This window comes from Gopherus evgoodei, chromosome 1 (genome assembly GCF_007399415.2).
Source record: "Gopherus evgoodei ecotype Sinaloan lineage chromosome 1, rGopEvg1_v1.p, whole genome shotgun sequence".
In the NCBI taxonomy this organism is placed as follows: Eukaryota; Metazoa; Chordata; order Testudines; family Testudinidae; genus Gopherus; species Gopherus evgoodei.
In genome coordinates, this window is record NC_044322.1 from 360,316,947 (window position 1) to 360,343,498 (window position 26,552).

Consider the following 26,552-nt stretch of genomic DNA (forward strand, 5'->3'; position numbering starts at 1 on the left):
AAAGTCCCGGCCCTCAGCTTCCTGAACAGGGCACTGTTCCGAAAGATGCGTGCATCATGCACCTTTCCAGGCCATCCTAAGTAAATGTCAATGAAACACCCATGGTGATCCACAAGCGCTTGCAGAACCACGGAGAAATACCCCTTGCGATTAACGTACTCTGATGCCAGGAGGGGTGGTGACAGAATAGGAATATGCGTCCCATCTATTGCCCCTCCACAGTTAGGGAAACCCATTTGTGCAAAGCCATCCACAATGTCCTGCACGTTCCTCAGAGTCACAGTTCTTCTTAGCAGGGTGCAATTAATGGCTGTGCGAACTTGCATCAGCACCATTCCAACGGTGGACTTTCCCACTCCAAACTGGTTCGCCACCGGTCGGTAGCTATCTGGAGTTGCCAGCTTCCAGATTGCAATAGCCACCCGCTTCTCCACTGGCAGGGCAGCTCTCAATCTCGTGTCCCTGCGCCACAGGGTAGGGGCGAGCTCAGCACACAGTCCCATGAAAGTGGCTTTTCTCATCCGAAAGTTCTGCAGCCACTGCTCGTCATCCCAGGCTTGCAGGACGATGTGATCCCACCACTAAGTGCTGGTTTCCCGAGTCCAAAGGCGCCGTTCCAAGGTGCTGAGCACGTCTGTTACTGCCACAAGCAATTGAGTGTCTTGAGCGTCAGGCGTTTCAATATCATCGTTTGACTCCTCACTGTCACTTTGCAGCTGAAGGAATAGCTCCACTGCCATGCGTGATGTGTTGGCAACATTCCTCAGCAAGGCCCTCAGCAGTTCAGGCTCCATTTGTAACAGAAATATCAGAAATCGCGCTGCAGACTCACAATGCCGCCAAACTGCTCGGAATGTGTAGCAAAGCACCACAGGGCGTTGGAACAGGAAGCGGAAAGACCCGCACACTTCCTTCCCCTTCCCACAAGCCACAGTGCCAAAATGGGACGAGGTGCTCTGTGGGATAGCTGCCCACAATGCACCACTCCCAACAGCGCTGCAAGTGCTGCAAATGTGGCCACACTGACAGCTACCAGCGCTGCAGTGTGGCCACACTGCAGCGCTGGCCCTACACAGCTGTACGAACACAGCTGTAACTACCAGCGCTGCAAAACTGTTAAGTGTAGCCATGGCCCCAGTCAAACTAATCACTGTTACCCATGCAGATCAGAGAGAGCATTCTATCTGTGCAGAACCTATATTCTCCAGAGATCCACAATATACTACCAGTCTGCACCAATTTTTAGCCACTTCTTTAGTTTGCAATCTGCTGCTATTTACAGAGTCCCAAGCACAGTACCAGTATATTTCTGTGAAAACTAAAACACCTTAAAACATCCTTTTCTTAAGATTGCTTCATAGTTTTTCAGGCCTGATTCACAGGACCCAAGAATCTGCTTCATTCCAGCACGAATCAGGTCTACTGATCCCTCAGTTCTTGCTTGGGAATTGTCCACCAGGACTGGTCTCCTACTGTGGCACCAAGGAGGAGATATGAACTAACCACATTTTAGATTGTATTCTATTTGGAACAGAGACTGTCATTATTATATGTTTATACCATACCGTAATGTAATAACCTACAACAATGGATTGACCTTTGAACAGTAATTCTGGGAACAACTATACACAGTACAATACACTTTTCCTAAGTGTCAAGTTTCATGCTACAACAAACCTGCTTAATTCTCCTTCCCTCATTATGAGTAATGGATCTGTCCATCCATATTACTATACTATGCTCATTACCATAGTATATGGATGGATCTATACATGGACTTTTAAATTTTGATTCTTGCACTTCACTGCATGTACCCAGTTATCTTTACCCTATACTCGTGAGTATTTAGAATGTGCTTCACACTTCCAATGCTTCTCCCTCCCCCATTTTACTACATAGTAACACTGGCCACATCTATATTAAACACCTGAAATTTTCATGCCCTAGACATGGTCACTTGTCTTTCAAATCTACAGTGGTAAAACACTAATTTCACAGTTATGAGATTTAGCAAATGTCTTTCAAGATGTAATTCACTGTAAAATTACTTCAAGTTACAATAATTATTTGCAACACTGCCTACTGCCATACTCATTTTTACATTCTCCTGGGTGCTGTGTAAAGTGACAAGTCTAGTTCTCAGAATCAGCACTCTTGATCTTATAGTGCTCAATGAGTTGACTCCATGCTCTGTCCTGTGGATGAATTCACTAAGAAAGCACCACATTTGTGAAACCTGCAAGCTGCAGCTTTCCACTTTATTCTACCACCCACCAAAATAATATCAATCAATAAACTTTTATTCTATTTACCATTGGCAAAATGGCAGTTTAAAATTTTACAAAGATTGCAGCAAACACACATATATTGTTTAAGACTCACATCTTTAACATAAAAGTACACTTCTTATAAGAGTCCATTAAGAAGTCCTTTAATTTTATATATCAACACCTACAATTTCCTCTCAATTCATGGTAACAGCTCAGTGATTAAAAATGCATAAACCTAATGAAACTTCCCAATAAAGGAAGGAAAGAAGAGAAATTTCTCAACTTCCATTTTTTCCAGAAAGGTATTCCTAGTTTCTTATCTCTTTCCAAACAAAGGCTCCACTAATTAGATGGGTAGCCCTTCATTCTCTGGTGTGCGGCCGCTCTGAATGGAGCTCGCAGACCACTGGTGGTCCATGGACCACAGTTTGAGAATCTCTGTTCTAAATGACTCATTTACAGTTTTATGTTACTTATTGTCAAATGCCACCACGTTAGACTTTTTAGATTATAAGTTATTTGGGGGCAATGAATGGCTGTTTTATGTTTTGAGCAGTGTTGTGCACAGTTAGTACTAAACAAGTCAACAATAAGCAACAAAAAACTTGGATGAGAGTAGAATCTCTGATTTAGTAGGTGATGTTAGGTACCAAAAATGCTGCAACACCAAGGAAAGCGTGTGTGTGTAATGGGCAGAGTATCTGCCTTATGTCTGAATTCTCGTTTGTGTCTATTTCTTAATTTCTTCAACATAGTGCATAATAGTGCATATAAATAAATAAGCCCTTGTGTATAGAAGATCTACAGTAATGTATGGGGTTAAATGCTCAGATATTGGGGAAAAATAAAGATTTCAAACATGTCAGCAGAGTATCTACTCATTTCAAAGGCATGATTATCTTCCCATATTTCAAAGGAAAGGCCTTTTGAAAGATCTGGCACAGAAATATGCATGTGAATAGAAGCATATTGTAAAGTCTAAGCTTTCAGGTATAATGGTTCTCATTTATAAGGCATGAGATGCTAGAATACTTGATTCTTTGTGGTACATTCAACAAAGCAGAGTACACCACCAGCTTGGCATTATCACCTCTGTCCAGCCTCCAATCTGATGGTTAATGAAAATTTTTGTTTGATGGTGGCGTATAGCCCTTCTATAACTGTACCAAGCTCCCGTCAACTTCTGGGTTGTATCTTATTCATACTGCACACATAAATGGATTCAGAAGCCAAAGAAGTCTGAAATGGTTAGGTCCAATATAAAAAGTAAAGCCAGCTGCCAATCTCTTCTCTTCTGTAGGTGTGGGGGATCCAGAAATTTAACTGAATACAGGGCTGATCTGGATCAAAGGGGCTCTGATCTTGTCAAGGCAGCATCTGAACAGCAACTATGGGACTTTTCCACCTAGCCCTTTATTTCCTGTTACCTCTATAACATCCCTCTCTTGCTGTTAAAACCAATTAGCAGCTCTGCACTGATCAGCAGGGATTGCTCATAAGTAATGCAGCAGTCCTACTGAACCCTCCTCAGAGGCAACCCTACCGAAGCCAGCAGTTAGCCTCAGTGCAGAATCTAAACATGCACTTCACAACAAACATCATATGACATATGGTACCTCTTTTCCCACTGCCTCCTTTGTCAGCTGTATTATGTCTAATGTAGGAGCAAATCCTGAGGTCTTGGTCTTGATTCATTCCTTACTTTGGCAAAACACTCACTGAAGAGATGATGTAGTCATTAGACTATTAACTCTTCGGGGCAGGGACCTCTTACACACTGTAAAAAATACACCTAAAAATATGGAGAAGATCTGTACGCCTAAAACAAGAATAAAAATCGATGCTCCATACTGTGTAATCATCCAGGGAGTGAACTGGATCCTTTATATGAAAAACTGCTTTAATGAACAGCACAAAAGAAATGTAAGTGCACTACTTATAATCTGGAACTAATAATGTGAATTAAATTCCTGAGCTATGCTTTTCCCCGTATACACATTCACACAAATGGTGATCCAACAAAACCTTGTGTGTCTGAATCACAGTTTATTGCTCAGTGAACCTCCAACAACACTGCAAAATCTATCAGCCACCAGATGTAAATGACCCTTTTCCAGGGCTCAGCTTCAGCAGTTCCCCTTTGCTGGAGAGAGCCCTCTATTCAATTGAAGGCCAAGTTATTAAGAAATTGTTTGTCGTCGTAGATTGGATTGATCATTTGTTTCCTGAATTTCTTTTTCTATCATTTATTCATTATACGCCTCCTCCTGATGGGAGAGGACATTTATTTGCTTCTGCATTTATTGTGCTGGCAAACAGAAACATTCTGCAGCACTTCCTGGGGGTTCTCTCATTTATCTATTGGATAAGAGACTGAAGTTTTCTAAGGGCAGAAAAATTAAAATATCACTCAGGCTGACAGCAATGAAAACGAGGGTCTGGGTGTGTATGGGAAGGCGGTTTCTGAGCTTTAGGTTTATAAGGTTATTTACTAAAGAAGGTTGCAACATTTCATGTAGCTACCACTTCTCATATAATAAAAAAAATTCCTGGCTGTTTTGTAGCTGGATAAGCTAATATTCCAAACAGAAGTGCTGAAATATGCCATGTTCTAATGCACATAAGAAAATGCTATTGCTACCTGTTTAAAATGGAAGACATGCTTAAAATTATGTAATTTTGTTTGAAGGTACATGCCTACCGTACACTGCACTACAGAACAGTGTGTTCACGTCATTAGGACAGGAACCGGGTGTCAGGAGTTCTGGGCTGTGTTTCATCATGTCACTGACTCTGTGACCTCAGTTAAGTCATTCAATTTTTTTAGTGGCTCAGATTCCCTACTGAGCAAATAAAGTTTATATTTGCCAGCCTCTCAGGAGTCAGATGGGCTGTATGTAAATCACTTGGAGACTTTCTGATGAAAGGAGTTATTGAACTATACCTTCATACAATTAGTAAGCATTTTAAAAAGTATCCTAAAATTTCAGTATGTTGCCTGTAACATGATGCACTTGAAAGAGTAAGGTAGGATTTTCCTCAGTTGTTACTTTCCAAATTCAAGCAAGTTACCCAATCTCACATATTAAATAAAATATTTAATGTCGCAGATTTTATATAATATTTATTATTTATATTACTGTTCGTGCCCAGAGGATCAGCACCCAGTTGAGCTAGGCACTGTACAAACACACAGGAAGGACACAATTCCTATCCTAAAGATTTTACAATCCAATTTAAACACTTGGGAATAACAAGCAAACAAAGAGATTGGGAGAGAGACAGACAAGGATAACAGAGAAAGGAGGGTGCAGTTACAGATTAGCTACATACATATATAAAAAACTTCTCACGTCTCATATAACACAGGAACCTATTTGTTAACATTAACAGCATATTTACTTGTTTTGGTCAGTACAACCTAATTTAAAAATTCCCTAATTACATATTTTAGTTTAGCTCTAGAGAAAGGAGGGGAGGGGACATCAATCCTGGTGGAATTACTTACTCTCTCATATCTTTCAGAATCAGATGCTACTTGCCAGTAAACTCCAGTCTTAAAGCAAGCAGGGGGCAAAGCTGGAAGGAATAGTGGACCACAAGCTTAATATGAGTGAACAGTGTGATACTGTTGCAAAAAAAGCAAACATGATTCTGGGATGCATTAACAGGTGTGTTGTAAACAAGACACGAGAAGTCATTCTTCCGCTTTACTCTGCGCTGGTTAGGCCTCAACTGGAGTATTGTGTCCAGTTCTGGGCACCGCATTTCAAGAAAGATGTGGAGAAATTGGAGAGGGTCCAGAGAAGAGCAACAAGAATGATTAAAGGTCTTGAGAACATGACCTATGAAGGAAGGCTGAAGGAATTGGGTTTGTTTAGTTTGGAAAAGAGAAGACTGAGAGGGGACCTGATAGCAGTTTTCAGGTATCTAAAAGGGTGTCATCAGGAGGAGGGAGAAAACTTGTTCACCTTGGCCTCCAATGGTAGAACAAGAAGCAATGGACTTAAACTGCAGCAAGGGAGATTTAGGTTGGACATTAGGAAAAAGTTCCTAACTGTCAGGGTAGTTAAACACTGGAATAGATTGCCTAGGGAAGTTGTGGAATCTCCATCGCTGGAGATATTTAAGAGTAGGTTAGATAAATGTCTATCAGGGATGGTCTAGACAGTATTTGGTCCTGCCATGAGGGCAGGGGACTGGACTCGATGACCTCTTGAGGTCCCTTCCAGTCCTAGAGTCTATGAGTCTATGAATAGTTTCTGTTCTTCCTGCGCAGGTGGGAATCAGAAGAAAAATGGGTGGAATTCAGAGGAACTGTCCACTATAAGCTTCTTTACAGCAACTATTGTTCCCATACCGTCAGTCCAACCCCAAGTTTTCCCAGTAGTTTCATTTAATCTACGTTTTCATTCCTTGTAATAATTTGCACTGACGTACATCAGAGGATCGCAAAGTGCTTTACAAGTATCAAGAGTCAAGTTATTCTTATGAGGTAGATCCTGACTCATGACGACTGATTATTATTGGACAATAGTAAGTTTCTATCATTAAACCTCCTAAGAGGTTAGTAACATTGAGGTAAAGGACAACATTAACCATACTGCATATATCCATGCTTCTCAAACCACGATCTGTGCAGCCATCCCTGGAGGTCTGCACGAAGGAAACGTTAAAAATCAAGCAAGGAGGGATTGGAGTGCTGGGAGTGCAGAGGGATTCATGAGGGATCTTTCTTTTACAAAGTTGTCTGTAGAGTGAAGTAGTTACAGAACCTCAGGGCAATATAAATAGTTACTTTCTGATTGGCTGCAATGAGCCCAATAAAAGTTCATATTCCCCTCCTTCTTGGAGCAGTAAATCTTGCATTCACTTACAAAGTCAACAAGGGCCTGATTTTCAGAGGTTCTAAGCACCCAGGACTCCAACAGAAGTCAATGCTTAGCACCACTGAAATCTACACTCAGTCTCCTTATCAGAAGTTGGTAGTTACAAATGAGTAAACTACAGTTACTTGTCCAAAATCATACTGCAATTCAGTAGCATAGCCAAACCTGTTAGTCCTGACTCCCATACCCTTGATCTAATCAGATAAAATAAATTCCTTCATGATTGTGAATGTTTCAGTCCTCTCTCTTCTAGATGTCTTATTTACTAGATTTACTGTAATCTGACAAAAATCACTACCTTTGAAACAATCCCTCTAAAAACTTACTTTTAAAAGTTCATTCAAATTGGCTTGGACAGAAACCATGAAACATCCACTGAATGCTGGCTGCAGGACTATAAAGAAAGTGTACAGATAAAGGGAAATGTAAACGGCACTAACTCACACTGCACTCAAGTAGGAGATGTTGAACATCAGTGAACAAATTCACCAAGTGAGATTAGAACTAGAACAAGAAATAAAATGACATTCTGCCTGGAAAAAGGCAAGCCAAGATGACTGGGCGAAAATCATCCAACACACACACAAGTTTAACAGGAAGAACGCACTTTGAAAGAACAAGTGGATGGAGACTAAAGGATGAATTCCAGACAGCAAGTTAGGTATGAACTTGCAATATATTATGGCAGAAAAAGAGCGAAAGCTTTGGGTTGCACTTGGAAGAGGAATCACATCACAATATAGAGAGGTGGTAATCATCTATACAGCATGGGGAAATTGGCTGCATTTAGTTCAGGACACCAATACAAGACAAAGATATAAAGCAAGAGGGACTAAGAAAAATTCTGTAAAAGAGATAAAAGGGGTAGAGGAATAGATTTATGGACGGAGATTAAAAGAACAACCTCTAAGAACACCCAATACTTTCCCTTATATATTTCCAGATGGTTTATACAGTATCCAAGCATCAGGTATTAGTATATTTAATACAAATGAAGTACTGAAATGTGGTATAAGTTATTGCTACTTAACACACAGTATTCTGTTAGTACTGATTTTTATACAAATTAAAGAAAATATAAAGCACAAGATGGATAGTCCCATATTTCACTTTGCATCTGAAGTGTAGATATAATAATTTTCACAGCCAAAAAAAAAAATGAATTTCTTTTGCACGTCTTGGGAATCTGGAAAAATGGATCGTACAAACAGCCTCTATAAAATGCGGCCATTCCTGGTGCTACTATATCTTTCCATCGAAACACAGTTTGTGATAAAGAAAAATAACCTGAAATATTATTGCATTTTTGTCTCATGTAGTTATATATAGAAAAGAAAAAATTCTCTATTGAAAGAAATGTTTCTCTAAACACTAATGCCTATTATTCAGTGTAGTGTATCTGCTTTATTTATTTTTTTTTTTTTTTTTTTTTTTTGTTATTGAGTGACATTTCAGGACTGCTATTGATTTGATGAAAGAAAATGAAAGATGGGAACGAAAAAGTATTTTTTTAAACAAGAAAAATGTCATGGAATATAAAGGCAAGGCTGACTTGTGATGGTTGTTGGAAAATACACAATTCTTTTTAAAGTTAATTTAGTGGAAGGTCATAATAGAAGATGAGTGAAAAAAAATCAGTTTAAAAAACAATTATTTAGAACTATAATGAGGCTCAGCCAGATACGGAGCTAGTGCACTAAAGCAATACTGTAGTCAATCAGTTTGAGGTTAGAGATATTTTAACTGGTAGCAAGATTCCTGAACTCACTATGCCAGGCAAAGAGCTCTTTCAACAACAGGGTAATCCCAAAAATATAAAGTAATCTAAAGAGAAGAATTTTCCGGCATTTGAAACATGATGCTAGATCTCAAGTTGAGTTGACAGCTTTATTAGGTGAAACTGTCAACAACATTACATTCTGGTCAATACTAAACAGGGTATTGCTATGAACAGTATAGAAACACAGCGCATTGCAAAATTATGATGAACTCCCACTTTTATCTTTCTGGTGCTGAGTCTGGGTTCAAGCATAGAAAAAATGGTTACTCTCCTTCTCATAACTGTTGTTCTTTAAGATGTGTTGTTCATGTCCATTCCAATCAGGTGTGTGTGTGCACATGTGCACAGTAACCAGAAGATTTTTCCCCTAACAGCAACCGTACGGTCAAATTGGGCACCCCCTGGAGTTGCACCTTCATGGCGCCCAATATAAAGCCCTGCTGACCCTAAGCCCCCTCAGTTCCTTCTTGCCAGCTACCCCGAGAGAGGAGTAGGTGGGTGGGTTTTGGAATGGACATGAACAACACATCTCGAAGAACAACAGTTACGAGAAGGTAACTGTTTTTTCTTCTTTGAGTGCTTGTTCATGTCATTTCCAATCAGGTGATTCACAAGCCCAAATTCAGGAGGCGGGGTCGGAGTCGTCCACTGATTGGAGCACTGCCACAGAATTGCTGCGTAACCTGGGCCAAGTCACATTATTATCCTCTGCCTCAATTTCCCCAACTGCAAAATGGAGGGCAACACCACCAACCTTACAGAGATGCTATGAGTTTTAATTCACTGTCTGCACAATATATTAAGATTTTCAAATGGATGTCACACTGTTTTCTTAGTTATACATGAAGGAGTTCTGCCAGCAAATACACAGACTTGTTTTTTTTCAGCATCTGTCATTGTCTAATAGACAGTAGGATACAGACCCAGTATCTAGGCTGGCATATAGTGATGCTGGAGAAAATTAAGTTTTATAACTAGCCTGCTCTGTGGATGATATTAATGCAATCACCTCTCTCCATCCTTACTCCACTAGCAACACTTAGGACTTTGTTTTATACAGCAAATAGCGTACTTGAACACATTTTAAATGAAATTCAAAATGCCAGGCAAATTTTGCTGCACTTTTCCTGCCCCTACTCCTTGTCCCTTGCCTGGAACCTGGGAGGGAGGGAGAACAGATTCCAATAAGGACAACGCTTTGCAGGTCTAATTGCAAATTGTAGGCTAGCCCATGCTAAGGTGGTTGAGTTAATGCCTCCTAGGCTTTAGCTCGACCAGCTTATCAAGCACTAAAATGTAACTTGCTTTGTCCTGGCTAGAGTTTTGGAAAGCACTAGACAGATCGAGACAGCTGATATAACCTAATATCCTATTTTTAAATCTTAGCCAAGATATAGCCAGATACTATGACAAGAGGCACTATATATACAGCATTAGATAAAAAAGAGTAATAGCTGAATGGCACTCTTGACTTGTGAATCAGGATGGAATCAATGGCGTGGCATGGAGTTAAGGGGCACTCTGGTGCTGAAGGGATGCCTTTCAAATGAGATATGTATACCGAGTCTTGACCTCTTGCAATCACTAAAGATCCCAAGCTAAGCTGTTGTGTAGGGATCAATGTACTGATTACTTATTATTCACATAGTGTTTGCAAAACGTCAAGCACTATGCAGTTTTATTAGTGCTGTTGTGTACTGTTATGGTTAGTGGTGTAGAATATGTTAAAACCAGCCCAGGCACAAAAATCTATTTGCCCATCACTTAGCATTACCACTGACAGTATCAAAAAACTTACTGATATTTTACTCGCTTAGCAAGGAAGTTACTCACCCTGGTCAATCAAACAAGTAGAACTTTGCTAGTCAGCCAAGTTACACCTCAGAGGTAAATTAATTAATTCTCAGACAATGTTTACAAAGCTCTCAGTTCCTCACATAAAATGTATTACACACACAACTGAATGTTATCATTTTCCACTCTGATGGATCCAGCCCAAAGTCTCCAAACATTTTATCGATATCATTGTCATTTGATTCTGAAAGCCATGAATGAATGAAGTCCAAATGTGTACAGAGAAAATGTGTTTGCTGTACTAACTGCAGCTCTTAAACAGAGGATGTAAGGAGTTGAATCCTTTCCTGGTTATAAAATTCTTGCTGATGGAGTAATGCAATATCTCCAAGAAAAGGAACAGGGTGATAGCATGTTTATTTTTTAAATTAAGAATGCTTACACTACTCCCAATATATTGTAGAGAACAAAGGTTTGAACTGATTTACATTGCTTTGGTTAGAAAACTTTTTGATTCTCTTATTACCTACACCTTGCAAGCTGCAGCTGAGTTGCTGAGTCTCAGAAAGGGTAAACAAAATACTGGAAAGTATGAACAAAAGTGAAACCCATATTGTTTGCATCTTAGTACTTATGTTTATTACAAACTCAAAAACAGCCAAGACTTGGCTCTGAAGCTGAACTGTATATTATCTTCTTTTCAGAGCCCTGGGGCTATCATTGCAAAGCACAGTGGTCTATTCTAAGTCCCGAACAGAGAAAAGGAAGAGATCATTAAATTATAATTTCCCTGCACAATTGGTATGAGCATTTCCTATCAACTGGATTAATTTGAACGCAAGATCCCAGAATAAAGCTGCTCAGCAGAAAGGATGGCAGTTTAATGTCTAGTAAATTTGATTTCTCTGAAAACCCTGACACATCATAATAGTGAAATCCTATTTACTGTAGCAAACAGGATGGATTATACTATTTAATACCTGGTATAGTGTGTGCCATCAGCTCAGAGCTTTGTGCTCATCTTACCTTAAGGTTAATACTCCTTGACAGCCTAAACGGTAAATAGAATCCCCAAATTAAGTGCCGATCTGATGATTTGTAAATTCTTCCTCAAAATTTAAGTCATGAAAAAAATAAAATGGATTCAGGTAAGACTACCATTTTTCCAGAACTTATGTCTATATTCTTAGGCTCTGATATGAGAATAAGCTTTGCACAAAAAGACCCTCTGCGCCCATAAGAACTCCACTGAAATCCACAGAGGTCTGCCAACAGAATTCACTGCAGGATCAAGACTTCAGACTTTAAGCTATTTGAGACAGGGATTGTGTCTCTCTCTGAGATTGTACAGCACCTACCATGATGTAGGGGGCCTCTCAGGGCTACTAAAATACAAACAGTAAATACTAACAACATCTAGCTCTTTTAAAATACATACATGTACTCTGTACACTGCCCAGCGAAGATATTTCTAGGAAATCAGAAGCACAGGAACTTATTGCCTTGATTGAGCCAACACTTGACCAATATTAGGGCTTATTTCTTACTCATTCATATGAGACTGACGGAAGTTAAATAATTTTGTCATATACTAGCCTATTAAAAACTCCTTCTTTCCTACTCCCACAAATAGGGGCATGATTCCCATAAGGATAGAGCTGAACACTACATGAGAACTGAATGTAAGTGGTTTCACTTCCTACAAACTGTATTACTTCTATAGTGCCATAGATCTGCATGGCACTGTAAAGGTAGAGAGAGACAGCTAACATTTCTCATTGATTTAAAAATACTCTAAAGCAACAGCAATTGTATCAAGGAACAGTGGAGGGCAAGTCGCACTATGAACAAAATCTGTCCAATTATTATTATTTGTGTTGGCCTCCAGATAACACATTGATGAGCACATTAGAAATGCAAAGCCAGATGAGATCTTGAGACAATGTAAAGTTAGACCAAATACAAAATGGTTGATCTGGCTGATCAGGACAATAGCAAATACAAGAGTGGGACACAATTCTTGATGTGTGTTAAAAAAAAGAGGTCTTGGGAGCCTGCACAGCTTCAGACAGAAAGTAGCAAAACCTCATCTCAACAATGCTTACTCTGCAATTTTACGAAAAGTCAACATATCGTATGTGTGAACATTTATGGTACTACAGAACGCAGAGTGGTTCTATCATGATACATTGTTCTATGGGCCTTTTTTAAAATCTAATTTTCTATTAATTTTTCATTTCACTTACAAGAACCATAAACAGACAATGAAAAACATCTAAAACTGCATTACAGCTTCTATTCCAATTGCTACAAATAAAGGTACCATTGGGTCCTGTTCCCATCAGCATAAAAAAAAAAAAAAAGTGACCCAAAAACATTACCTCTGTATCCTACAACTACATATGTACCAATCCTCAGTGGTCTGTTCTGATTAGAATGTGTGCAAGGAGCAATGTCCATAAATCTTCTGGGTATATAAAAAGTAGAATATGCCCCTTTAGGGCTGATGAATGAATTTCTCTCTGAAAGTCTAATGTGGGAACTCTTAAATAATGAGTTTATCGCCTAACCAGAGATACTGTATCTGAAGGTTATTCTTTAACTCCTTTGTTAAACTAGTCCATCTTGCTTAGCTGCTGTGGAGTATGCAATAACTCTTCGTTTATGTGCCATCTTTGACCTAGAAACACTAGCAGCTGTTGGGGGAATCACTGTTTTTTGGAAAGTACCAAAGGATTTTTAGCACATAAACCAAATTTATGAACAGCTATTGCTCCTGAGAATAGAATTGTTTATGTTTTAGTACCACAGCTGTCACTGGTGCACAGTTACTTTGTCCTGTATTAATCCCCTGAAAAGGTTGACACATCTTCACTCCAGTCACTGAAATATTTCATAAGTGACAGACTTCATCTGGCAGTGAATATGTATAATAATTCCTCTCTGTAAGGAGCACATTGTGCTGACACTAATCTGTTCTGTTGTCATCTCCCTTTATTATCAATGTCTGCATTGTTTTTTCAGCAGCACAGAAGAACACAAAGATGAAGCTTCTAATTGAAAAAAAGCTAAGTAATCAAAAAGCCAATTAATCATACAGATGAGCTCTGACACTTGGTGATGCAACAGACACAAATGCCACCTATTAGTAACCAAGGTACTGTTAAAATGTGTTTATTTGATGTAAGAATGATCTTAAAATTTAATTAGCATGCTTCACCACAGATGACAAGACTAATAATACAAATTTCTTCATATGGACATTTTATTTCTCCAAGTTCCAATTTTTTCTTCCACTCTTATCTTCTCTCTCTGTTCTACAGCACACAGAGTTCCACTGAAATTAATGAGAGTTTAGAAATAAACCACATGCTACACTACTCTATTAATTTGCACATTATAGCTCCCTTTAAGCCCATCTCCCCCATACTCTACAACACTGAGACTCCAACAGCCTCTCCATTCCTTCTTTGGTTACTTTCAGTTCTATTTCTATCATGGTGCTCAAAAATTATCAGCATTGTTTTGTCTAACAAATGACCTGGAGGTGGGGGGAGACATCCAGGTAAAAAAAAATATTCCAAAACTTGGATGTAGTTCAGATCCTGACCTGAACTTTGCACGTAGCCCCTGTTCTTCTTCTTCCAGTCCTGCACACCTCAAAACTTTCCAGAAGATAAACCAGAATTTCGGGATAGAGCTCATCTCATTTCAGTGCCTATGGAACATTCACTGCATTGGAACCTACATGCCTCAGACTGGATTTACAAACAAACAAAATAATCACCTAGCCAAAGCAGTGGTTCTTTAATAGATCAATACAAAAGGCAGAATGAAGAAATTAGTTTTCTAACGTGCCATGAAAAGCACCCAACTCTGACAAACAGAGGGCACACGCTCTATGGCTGATAACACCCAACTGAGAAAGTCCTGCTCTCGTCCTGAGCAATTAAATTTCAAGAGGAGAAACCAAGATAGAATAATAAAATATTAGGGTTGGAAGGGACATCAGGAGGTCATCTAGTCCAACTCCCTGCTCAAAGCAGGACCAATTCCCAACTAAATCATCCCAGCCAAGGCTTAAAAGGCCTTAAAAACTCTAAGGATGGAGATTCCACCACCTCCCGAGGTAACCCATTCCAGTCCTTCACCACCCTCCTAGTGAAATTGTGTTTCCAAATATCCAACCTAAATCTCCCCCACTGCAACTTGAGACCATTGCTTTTTGTTCTGTCATCTGCCACCACTGAGAACAGCCTAGCTCCATCCTCTTTGGAACCCCCTTCAGGTAATTGAAGGCTGCTATCAAATCCTCCCTCATTCTTCTCTTCTGCAGACTAAATAAACCCAGTTCCCTTAGCAGAGGGAAGATGCAGCAGAGATCCTACGTACCTTGACACATGAGAATGGGAGTGGTCCATTAAAAATCTTCAGCATTGCACATAAAGCTGGCACTAAAATCGGTACTGTTTGTTATCTCAGTTATACATTAGATCTCAAATCTATTAAGCTAGTCTACCCTGGCCCCTTCTCTCAAGTCTCTCTGCCACTTTAGCTCTGTATCTGCTCTGAACAAACAAAAAGTTATTAAGGATAAAATGCATTTTACTGTATGTATATGATGTAACTAAAAATATCAAATGACTGTTTTTTGAGTACCCTTTGTCATGCCTCCTGGAAGCCCCCAACCATTACGCAGAGCCTTAAGGGACATCCTCCTATCAACAAACCCAAACCAAAGTGACAAAAAAGCCTCCACAGTCTTCCTCCATAAGGTCAAACTAATGCTTGGTTGAAAAAGTAACCTTGCAGCATGCGCCACAAACTACAAGATTCAAGTTTTGGTAGAGCACCAGAAAGAATTCATTCAAGAACTGAAGAGCCTCAACTGAGAATGCACTGAGACTCCATGTCTCGATGGTTCAGCTAATGTCATCTAAGAGGCAACTTAAAATAAACTGGTATCTGGCCATTTCAAAATATATTTCATTGCCAAAATAATAAGAACGTCATCTGTCTTGTTTCCAGAAAAGTAGCTCAAACCATAAAAACACTACATCCCATCTATCCTCTAACTAAAACGCTCACTGTAGCCAATTAAATATCTTGACAATTTTTGTGTGACATGCTGTCCTCTCTTATCCATTACGAAGTTTTTAGTCCCCTGTATGACACAGCTCTATATGTGAATAAATATCAATTACAGTAATATCTTAACCATAGTAAGACTTATCAAAACCAAGAAATCGCAAGGTATTCAAAGTTAAGGCTGGTATGTTATTCCTAGATTATAATGCCAGAAAGAATCACTGTACTCAAGTCTGACCTCTTGTATAATGCAGGCCCCATGATTTACCCAAAATTATTCCTGTTTGACCTAGAATATCTTTTAAAAAAGAGCAAATCCGGATTCAAAAAATGCCAAAACCCCAAGTAGTTTCAATGGTTAATTATACTCACTGTTTAAAAATTTGCATCTTATTTCCAGTTTGAATTTTTCCTGCTTCAACTTTCAGCAATTCATTTTGTTATAGCCTGTGTTTGCTACACTGAAGAGCCCATTATCAAATATTTATTCCCTATCTACATACCTAAAGACTGTAATCTAGTCATCCCTTAACCTTCCTTGAGTCCATCACTATAGTTCCAATCCTTTAATCATTCTCATGGCTCTTATCTGAATCCTCTCCAATTTATCAATATTTTTCTTGAATTGTGGACACCAGAACTGGACACGGTATTCCAGCAGTGGTCACACTGTGCTGAATATAGAGGTCACACCACCTCTTCCACTCTTATTCGATATTTCTGTTTATGCATCCAAGGATCGCACTTGCCTTTTGTCCAAAGCGTCACACTAGAAGCTCATGCTCAGCTGATTATCCAGAGGGCCTTTAATTCATGTAGCTTCCTGGATGAAAAAGGCAAAGCTATGCAAGTTGAAAGTTGTTCCAAATCAGTGATCCCCAACGCAGTGCCCGTGCGCACCATGGCGCCCGCTGGGGCATTTATGTGTGTCCGCCTAGTGCCCAGCAGGGGAGCGAAGCCGCGGCCCCACGCCTGCTGAGGACAGAGAACTCCGGAGCTGCAGGCTGCGGGCGCTGGTGTTCTTGGTCCCAGGCAGGCGCAGGGCCACAGCTTAAGCCGGAGAGAAGCCACGGCCCTATGCCTGCCAGGGACAGAACTCCGGGGCTGCAGGCTGCGGGCACCGGTGTTCTCAGTCCCAGGCAGACGCAGGGCCACGGCTTAAGCCGGAGAGAAGCCGCAGCCCCCTGCCTGCCAGATACACAAGATTCCGGGGCTGCAGGCGCCGGGGTTCTCTGTCCCCGGCAACTGCAGAGCCCGCCTAGTGCCCAGCAGAGGAGAGAAGCCGGGGCCACGCACCTGCTGGAGACAGAGTACTCCGGTGCTGCGGGTACTGGTGTTCTCTGCCCTCGCGGCTTCTCTCCGGCTTCTCTCTTCTCTCTGGATTCATATATTATGAAATATTAAATATGATGTTTTTTGTATTATTTAAAGTACAAACACAAAATAAGCCTTGAAAAAATGTTGGCGCCCATCACACTCTTCTGAAAACATGAATGTGCTACTGGCCACAAAAAGGTTGGGGACCACTGTTCCAGATGTTGCCAAAAAGGTGAGAAGTCTGATTTGTTATAGAATGTCATTATGTAAGATGCAAATACTAATAGCAATACATCTTTTTGAAATATTTTCTTCATTAAAAAGAACGCATTTCATAACACTTCCACTATTATTAAGCTATCTGGATTGTTCCATCTGTTTGCAGTGTAGTTTCAAATTCTTTTCACGTAAAATTTGCCAGTGCCTTCTAAACATGTCAAATTACAATAAAAATGCATCTTTGCCTACATACCTTTGGTGGTTTGGCTAGGAGCAATGATCTCTGCCTAACCACATATGTGACTGTGCTTTTATTTTTTTATTTTATATTTTTATTTTCTGGAGGAGGAGGGGAAGGGGATGATAATTAAGTCTGAAAGTTGTCATTTCACTCATAATCTTGAGAATGTTGGGCAATGTCCAGTGAAATAAAACCAGTTCACCTGCACTGGTTTTTCATCCTGTGTGCCCTTTATTGCTGAAAAGTAACCTCTTGTGATGATAAAAACAGTTTATGTGTAAATATTGTGAGAGATAAAAACTCATCTAAAAGACAATATCAGTCATCAAGTAATCAAAAAATGATTCTCAAAATAACCTCTATCTTCAGTCTTCCCTTTTCCTTCTCAAACAGAGAGAGACTAAAACCAGTTTATACCATCATTTTAATTCTGGCTTATGAAATCCTTCCTGCTGATATTTAAGCTTAAATAGAAACCATGAAGTTGGTACCGGAAATTAACAAAACTCTTAATTAAACAAGAAAAATGGACTCACCCTCTCTTCCAGTCGAGCCAGCTGCTCTTTGTAGTATGCATCATGCTTCTTCAGTTCTCTGTCTTTCTCTTCCAGCTGGTTGGCCTAAAAAAAGAAATGAAAAGATAAAACCAGATCAAGAAAAAGCAGCGCTTGCAGAGCAAAAAGTTAAGTACAAATTGTATCAGTAAGTAGTATACAGCAATTGAAGACTGCAGCCTAATAGTTTTTGCCAAACCAGTATACAGTATTAATAAGATGACTGCTGCATTGAAAATGTAAATGTAATTGTCTGTTGTATTATTATTATTATTATTTGCTCAACAGCTGTGTCATAGTTTGTCCAAATGTATTTGGAAATGTTACAAAGATGGCACCAAGTACACTATTCTGAAATTAAGACGTTACTGGAAGGTTAACTTCATGGCCAACTATTGCATTTAAGAAAACTTCCTATTAATTCCAGACTAAAGCCATGTGTAGTCAGAATGTTAGCATATTAAAAGCCCAAAAATAAAATGGAGATTTTGGTGTACACATGGCCACAGACCCCACACATTGGCATTTGATTTAAAAAAATGTCTTTAAATTAACAGCTCTGCACTGGGCCCTGATCTAATATAGCACTTAAGCATGTGCTTAACTTTAAGCTCTTTAGTAGTCCCATTGACGTCAATGAGACCGCTCAGATGCTTAAATGCTCCATTGGATCAGACCTTAAAGCACTGTGTACCTATTGCTCCATTGTCTTGTTGGGGTACCATTAAAAATAACTAAAGATCAAGGCCCTGAAGTTGACACATCCTCAAAATACATTCATAGGAAAACTTCCAATGATTCACAAACAAAACTAGACTTTGAATGAAAACCTGTGTTTAAAGTAGTAAGAAATACTGCCATTTAAGAATTGTGTTTTGTACAATTCCCACCCCCACCATGCACACAGTTTCTAATAGATTAGGCGTAGAACTGAACAACATATGACTTATAACACTGATATATAAAATGAATTGTTAGCTATATTTTAATGATTTGTAACTATGGGTAGTGAAGGAGTACAGATAACGTAATGCTTGGGCCAAGGCCTTGTTGGCATAAGCGTGGATCTTTTACGCAGAACTGCTGGTTTGTTTAAAATCACATTATTGCTGACAGAACAAAAGGTAACGTTGTGCTGGAAGATGTAAGTGAGAGATACGCAAACATGTAATGAAAAAATAAACTCTTTTTCTGGGAAAACCTTGGGTAGGGGGCAGAGGTGACATAAAATGAAATGACCCAGAAACTGCAAAAACAAGCAGAAACCAAAAGTTGAGTAACTGAAGCTTACACATCCATAATGTATCAGTTACCTAGAACACAAAGCATTGATGTGCTAAAAGGCTATTGGATCAAGATGAAATAATCTGTAAAGTAGACATGTATAAAGGACGTAAGTGAACATGGTCCCAAAGTGAAGCAGCATGGGACCAGAAACGAAAGAACAGGACTGAAGGACCAGAGCCAGGGATCAGAGAAGGTGATGTTTATCACAGAATGCGGAAGAACTTCCCGCTGCCACAGAAGGTGGCCCATTTACCAATTCGGCTTTGTCTGTTATTATTTGTCTGGCATAAATGTAAGTGACACTAATTCTGTCTGAGTGTATACAGAAAGGAGACATTTGATTAAGTCTAAATGGAGGGTGGACTTGTGACTCAGTTTCCATACTTTTACCCCACTGGTACCTTTTTCACCTCTCTGGAAACTACCACCATTGCTGGAGTGGCAGCTGCTGAACAATTTGCAAAGCTTTTACCATTGTATGTGATGCTTCCTTGTTTACTTACAGCTAATGGACTTCTGTCCTTTTAATATTATGACTTGAGCGCTCACGAAAGGTACTGGATTTTCAGCACTAGTAAGTGAGGTGGTATTTTATTGCTTTTTGCTTATAGTAGGATATGTAGGATCAATGTGACTCACTAAGGACAGTTTTTAAATATTTATATACTGTGCACACATATAAGAACTCCTTTAGAGGGGAATGTTTGTCAAGGGATTGGTAACAGGATGTAGAACATTTCACCTCTAGTATATTGGTAAAAATTCATCCCAGGCTGATGATAATCAAATAGTCATTGCTCATTGAGGGCCATTCAGTGGCCTATCTAAAATGAATTATTGATCTCTACTGAGTGCCTTTCAGCCAAGCAACAACATCACAAAACTCACCACAACAAACACCCATGATGGCAGCATCAGCTGGAATGCCAAGGAGACTGGAAATTGAGTGTCCTCACTCCTCGAGGCGGCATCTTTAAATTGCATTGGCAGGAAACTTACAAACTCTGCTCTCTATATTGTACTTTTATTTGTGGACACAGGACTTATTCTGCTCAACACGCCCAGGGAATTCTTTTGGTATTCAGCATGTACCATGTTTTTAGGCAAACAGTCTTTCAATGCATAAAATATGCACTCTGCATCCCTCGTTTTGTTCCCTGTTTTACTGCTTACCTTTATTTCTATCTCCTGAAGCATGTAAAGTTAAAAACAAATAAAGTCATGAATTCAGTACATGACAGGAGGACATAAAGAATACAAAGAGACCAATGTGGGGGTAACGTCAGAAATCCAAGACACATCAGAAAGCTCTAGGAAAAATCATATTAATCACATTTATGCAGCCTTGCAAAAATATACTCACCCAGGACGACTAGTTTTATTTTCCAATACAATCATCATTGTAAAGGGCAAGCTATTACATTCGCGCCTGAGCTGGTAAATTTTTATGACAATTTTGTAGGGCTGCATGTATGGTCTAAGAATCATTTAAATTGGAAACACTTACATGTCATTACGCTATTATGGTGTGAAGGAATCCATTGTATTACTAAAATATAATGTTCATTACATCTGAAATATGCTTCTTACTCCAAGAAACAGAAGATTCTGAAAATGTCAGAATCATCAAAAAATGAAATTCGTTTTTTTTAAATCAAGATCACCAAAATACATTTACATTTCAATGTACAATGTGGGAATAACATCACACAAGAACCTTTCCATAAGGGGGCAATTAAGAAATTACAGTATCAGCATAAAAGGCACTGGCTACAAAAACGTTACCAGTTCCTCTCTCTATAAAAATCATTTCACCTCTCAGATTCCTAATGCATTATCCTTAGCTGTCCTGTACAACTTCATTCCATGTGTGACAAGACCTACCATGATCCCTGAAATACCTGCAAACTAACGATGAAAAGGAATACCCAAGTACAGATAAGTAGCTGAGTAATAAAGAAAATGTAATGAAATTCCATTATGACTATTCCAAATGCTCACAGTAATCTAATAAGCTTTAGGTCTTAGAATTCAATACTATAAATATATCACCTGATCCTACTGATGAGACAAAGTCATTCAATGAAACGGTCTTTGAAAAGTGTAAAAAATGTCAAAAATGTCATAATGCAATTCACCTTCCACATTTCTAAAGATTCTCAACTTTAGAAAGTTTAAGAGTAAAACACAAAAAGGTCAAATACGAATAGTAATGACTGGGGAGACCACAAAGCACCTAATCACAAACTCATTCTCCTCAACTAGTTCAACGGATCAATTAAAATCAATTCCCCGTACTTCTCTGAAAGAAACCAATAGTAGTAAATGAAGAGACTCTTCCCTGGAGTGAAAACAGGAAGCGGTAGAATGAGAAATATACAGAAAGCCATCAAACTTGAAGAAGTGGACTTAAACCCCACCTATTCCATACTAAAAACAGACCAAACTGTGGGACGTGGTTAAAACTTGATAATACCGAAGGACTTGTCTATACAAATACTTAGTTTTCAGCAAACAAGGGGGCAAAACTAGCTTGCACTAGCCTGCCATGCATAAAATGTCTATGAGTACCCTGCTACCACACACTAACAGTTCCCAAGTGTGCTCTGATCTACCCCATTTTGAAACAGGAAAAGATCAAAGCAGACTAGGAAACTAGTAGTGCACAGCACTAGAGTCCATACAGACATTTAATGCATGGCAGGCTTTTGTGCAGTAGATTGACACCCCAGCTTTCTGTGAACTAAGTCTTTGTATAGACAAGTCCTAGCACAGTTAATATGGTTATGTCCTGTCTGTGAACAAAACAGAGCAATGTTATAACTGTTCCTAATTTGTTCAACAGCTTTGGACTTTGCCAGGCTGCAACGTGGTTTCATATCATGTACAACGCAAGAGCAAAGAATGTTTTATTCATGTTGGGAGACTACCATTTTGTGGCCTAGTTCCCCCTTCTCAACTTGGCAGTCTCTGAAGTGTAGAGAGAAGTTAAGAACCTATCCATAAAAATGTATATCATGCTAGTCATAACCATGGTAAGCACCATTTTACTTTCCATCCATGTTATTGCCAGCATGGTTTTCCCATCCAATAATTCACATGGACATGGACAGCGCTAGCCAAAACAATGGTATAGAGACACCTTTAACTAGTTTACAACATAATTTAACATGATTTGTAATTGTGTTAGAAGCGGACCACTTATTACAAAAGTGTAAGATTGTGAGTGTTTGAAGATAGACTTTTATCAGTATTTGAAACTATCTATGAAGAAAGGATTGTAGATAAGGTAAAGGTGGATCAAAATAAAGAGTCAAAAGTTCTGTCAATGATGGCCAGGAAATGGCTATATTAAAACAGGGTTTTTACTCAAATCTGAAAAAATGGCAACTTTCAACACTATTTTGAAAGTTTGCTTTGAAAAGGAAAAAGGTGTATTTGGAAATAATGTGCTTCAACCATAAGGAACTCTTGTCAAGGAGTTCTGCTTTTTGCATCTGCCTGCTGAGAACCTGCCTGCGGGACCATTTAAAATACTGAGAGTATGCAGCACTATCCTACTACACAAGTCAATGGCAGAAATTAAAGAAATTGAATAGTTAATAGGTCACAGAAACTATGGAATACATAAAAAAAAATCAAGGAATCATGACACATTCACATTTATAGAGCAACCTTGGATGCAACTACTTGTAGAACTAAAATTCTTCTTTTCTTGGTAGACTTGGAACCTACTAACCTGTACAGAGAATGTTAGTTTTTAGTTATAACTACAATAGCTTTTCCCTTTGTACTGAGATCTCAGCACTGCAGCCCACTACCTTAGTGCTTGTAATCTATGCTAACCATAGTAAAACGTTATTACACTTGTTGTTCTGGATGCAATTAGTTTTATGACAGTCCCAGTCAAGCTGCTATAGAACATAATCAGGCATCCATATCATATTATAACATATATCAGAGAAACCATATGTGCTGCTACTAAAGCAGAAATCACTTTTGTCTGCTTGAAATCTGCCAGCTTACCAGGACTCAAAAAACAGAAATGAAATATCATTAAAATATATATATTAGGAATGTTTTTATCTGGCCACTAGCTGAATTTAAAAATTTGAGTACATTAAAAATTTTCTAACCTGTACTTGAACCTGTGGCTCTGACATCCACACTGCAGCACACAGCCCCAACTCAAACCAACCACATCCTAGACTCCCTAGCGCCCTCCTGAAATGTGACTGTTCTAACCCTTTGATTCGAGTGCACTGTGGGTAAGCTTCACTGTCCAACCTACACATTATAGGAAGTTTGAACAGCCCACTGTCGTCAGATGTTCGGCTGCATGCATGTGTTCTTTGTCCGTGCCGCACTGGCTTTGGCCAGAGAGCCCGTACAGCAGGCTCCGATTAAATTGCTCAGTAAGACCACCAGACTTGGTTTAGCAGCAAAGGTGCTCGGCCAGATTTACTGCCGACAAAGCACAGTGCTAATGCTCCGGCTCAATGGTTACAGGTACACTAACACGTGTATGCCCATGACAACGGATGCAGCTTAGTCAGTGGTGGGACTTTCCACTGCCCGCTCAGCTGGACAAAGACACTTTCCCGGAGGTACACCAATACAAAAAATTATGTATTACCCCTTTGACGTAGTTAGATGCCACTCTCTGACGTGGCTAACCACCACCCTGTTACCTTGTACCTAATGGTTTGATTAAAACATTTTTATTCATTATATTGCCATCCTGACTTTATCTTTAGGATGGGTCACAGTGTGTTTTTGTTATCTTTGGGGAACGTGCTGGTACTGAGGTGTTTTGGTATCACCTTTTGGGAATTTGTATATATATTTTTATGCCTAGCACTAATTAGTTTCGCAATATTAGCCCTGTTTATGCCAAATTCTGTGAGCCTCTTGCTCACAACTTAACTTTCCTTTATATTAGCAAGTTTGATCATTACTTTAGTTTAGGCCTCAGGCCTCTGATAAAAGGGCTTATGCCTTAGGGATTGGCTACACTAAAAACTCCAAAGCGCTCCCGCAGCAGCACTTTGAAGTGCGAGTGTGGTCGCAGTGCCAGCGCTGGGAGAGAGCTCTCCCAGCGCTGCAGGTACTCCACCTCCCCGTGGAGATTAGCTTGCCGCGCTCCCAGTGCTGGGACACTGTTTACACTGGCGCTTTGCAGCGCTGTAACTTGCTGCGCTCAGGGGTGTGTTTTTTTCACACCCCTGAGCGAGAAAGTTACAGCGCTGTAAAGCGCCAGTGTAGCCAAGGCCTTAGGCTCTCTTCCTACTACACCCACTAACACATCCTGCTGAGAAGTCATTTTTGTCTGTGCACTACCAGCTGCCAGAGCTGACAACATGGAGGCAGCGCCTTCTGGAGAACATCTCTTACTTTAGTTTTCATTCCTGCATCTGGAAATGGACAGAGCTTCCGTCAGACACTGGTGGGCATTTTAGTGGCATTTTCTGACCCACCAAAGACACCTGACAGAGCTTATGATGGGGCAGAGAGACGAGGAAGAGGATGGTGATGAACTGGCTGATGTTGCTCATGATACTCGGTACAACCACTGATGCCCCCTGCGTAGACCAGCACTTCTGGAACGGGGCCACAAGCACAGACTGGAAGAACCTACAAACCTGGGATGAGGCAGCAATGAGTCCAGAACTTTTGCACGACAAACGTTACATTTCTGGAGCTTTGTGAGCAGCTTGCCCTGACCCTCCAGCATAAAGACCCATACATAAAGCAAGTTGCTATGGCTATCTGGAAGCTGGCTACCCCAGACTGCCATCGGTCTGTTGCCAATCACTTTTGTGTTGGAGAGTTGACTGAGAGTAAAGTGGTGGCAGAGGTTTCTGAGGCAATCAGGAATGTGGTTTACCCCAAGATAGCAGGTATCAAAGATATTACTGAAGTAATTGCTAACTTAGAGAATGGGGTTTCCAGATTGCACTGGGGCTACTGATGGGGCTCATGTGTGCCTATTTTGCCCTCCTTAAGAAGCATATGATTACATAAACCACAAATGGTACTTACTGTTATGCAGGCCCTTGAGGACCATGGAGAGCAATTTATTAATGTCAAAATGGAGTGCAATGGGAAAGTTCATGATGACAGGGTTTTTCACTGATCAGGAGTCTATATTCATAGACAGGCTGGGACACTATTCCCACCAAATGACATTGTCATAAATGGAGTTGCTGTCCTCACCGTTATTGTGGGGGACCCCACATACCACTTTTTGTCTTGGCTTGTAAAACTATCCCCTAATTTCAGAAGCCCTGGCAAAAGACGGTTGAATTACACTCAGCAGGTATAAAATATTGTTCAATGTGCTTCTGACAGCTCGAAATCCTGTTGGACATATTATGGTTTGCTGTGCTCTTCACAACCTTTGCAAAGCCAGAGATGAGCCATTTCCCCCTGAAGGGACCTAAAACAGCGAGGGGCCACTGAAGTGGTACCCTCAGCTAGAAAGTGCAGTTACCACAGCTGGATGCACCTGGACAACAGAAGGCAGAGATGCTTTGTGCTCCCACATTATAAACTGTCCTGGCCCAGTAGAAGAGGGAAAGCAGTACCTTTATGAATGTGCTTGTAGGGTTGGGGCTCATTGATTGTGGGAGGTTCAATTCTTGGGAAAGGATTAGGTGGTTGATTGCCAAGCAACGCACTTATGAATGACATGATCACTTATGAAACGAGAGGGGGTGATTCGCAGTATGGACTGATGTAAGGAAGTGATTGAAGCAGGGGTCGGCAACCTTTCAGAAGTGATGTGCCGAGTCTTAATTTATTCACTCTAATTTAAGGTTTCGCGTGCCAGTAATACATTTTAATGTTTTCAGAAGACCTCTTTCTATTAGCCTATAATATATAACTAACCTATTGTTGTATATAAAGTAAATAAGGTTTTTTAAATGTTTAAGAAGCTTCATTTAAAATTAAATTAAAATGCAGAGTCCCCTGGACTGGTGGCCAGGACCCGGGCAGTGTGAGTGCCACTGAAAATCAGCTTGTGTGCTACCTTTGGTACCCGTGCCATAGGTTGCCTACCCCTGGATTGAAGTATGGATTGATGTAGATAACCGTATTGAGGAATAGTGT

General features: G+C 39.9%; 1 protein-coding gene across 3 annotated transcripts in view; it reads right to left on the reverse strand.

Moving 5' to 3' along the window:
- The window catches only part of CHCHD3 (coiled-coil-helix-coiled-coil-helix domain containing 3), a 272,908-nt gene that overhangs the window by 71,333 nt on the left and 175,023 nt on the right, over positions 1 to 26,552 (reverse strand). For 2 of the 3 annotated variants that reach the window (XM_030575376.1, XM_030575291.1), the window contains exons 5-6: positions 20,613 to 20,627; positions 18,135 to 18,218 (exon numbers count right to left, since the gene is read on the reverse strand). In XM_030575376.1, coding sequence (XP_030431236.1) covers positions 18,135 to 18,218; positions 20,613 to 20,627 — 99 coding nt within the window. The remainder of the gene's footprint in view (positions 1 to 18,134; positions 18,219 to 20,612; positions 20,628 to 26,552) is intronic. The other variant, XM_030575452.1, reaches the window with a different exon arrangement.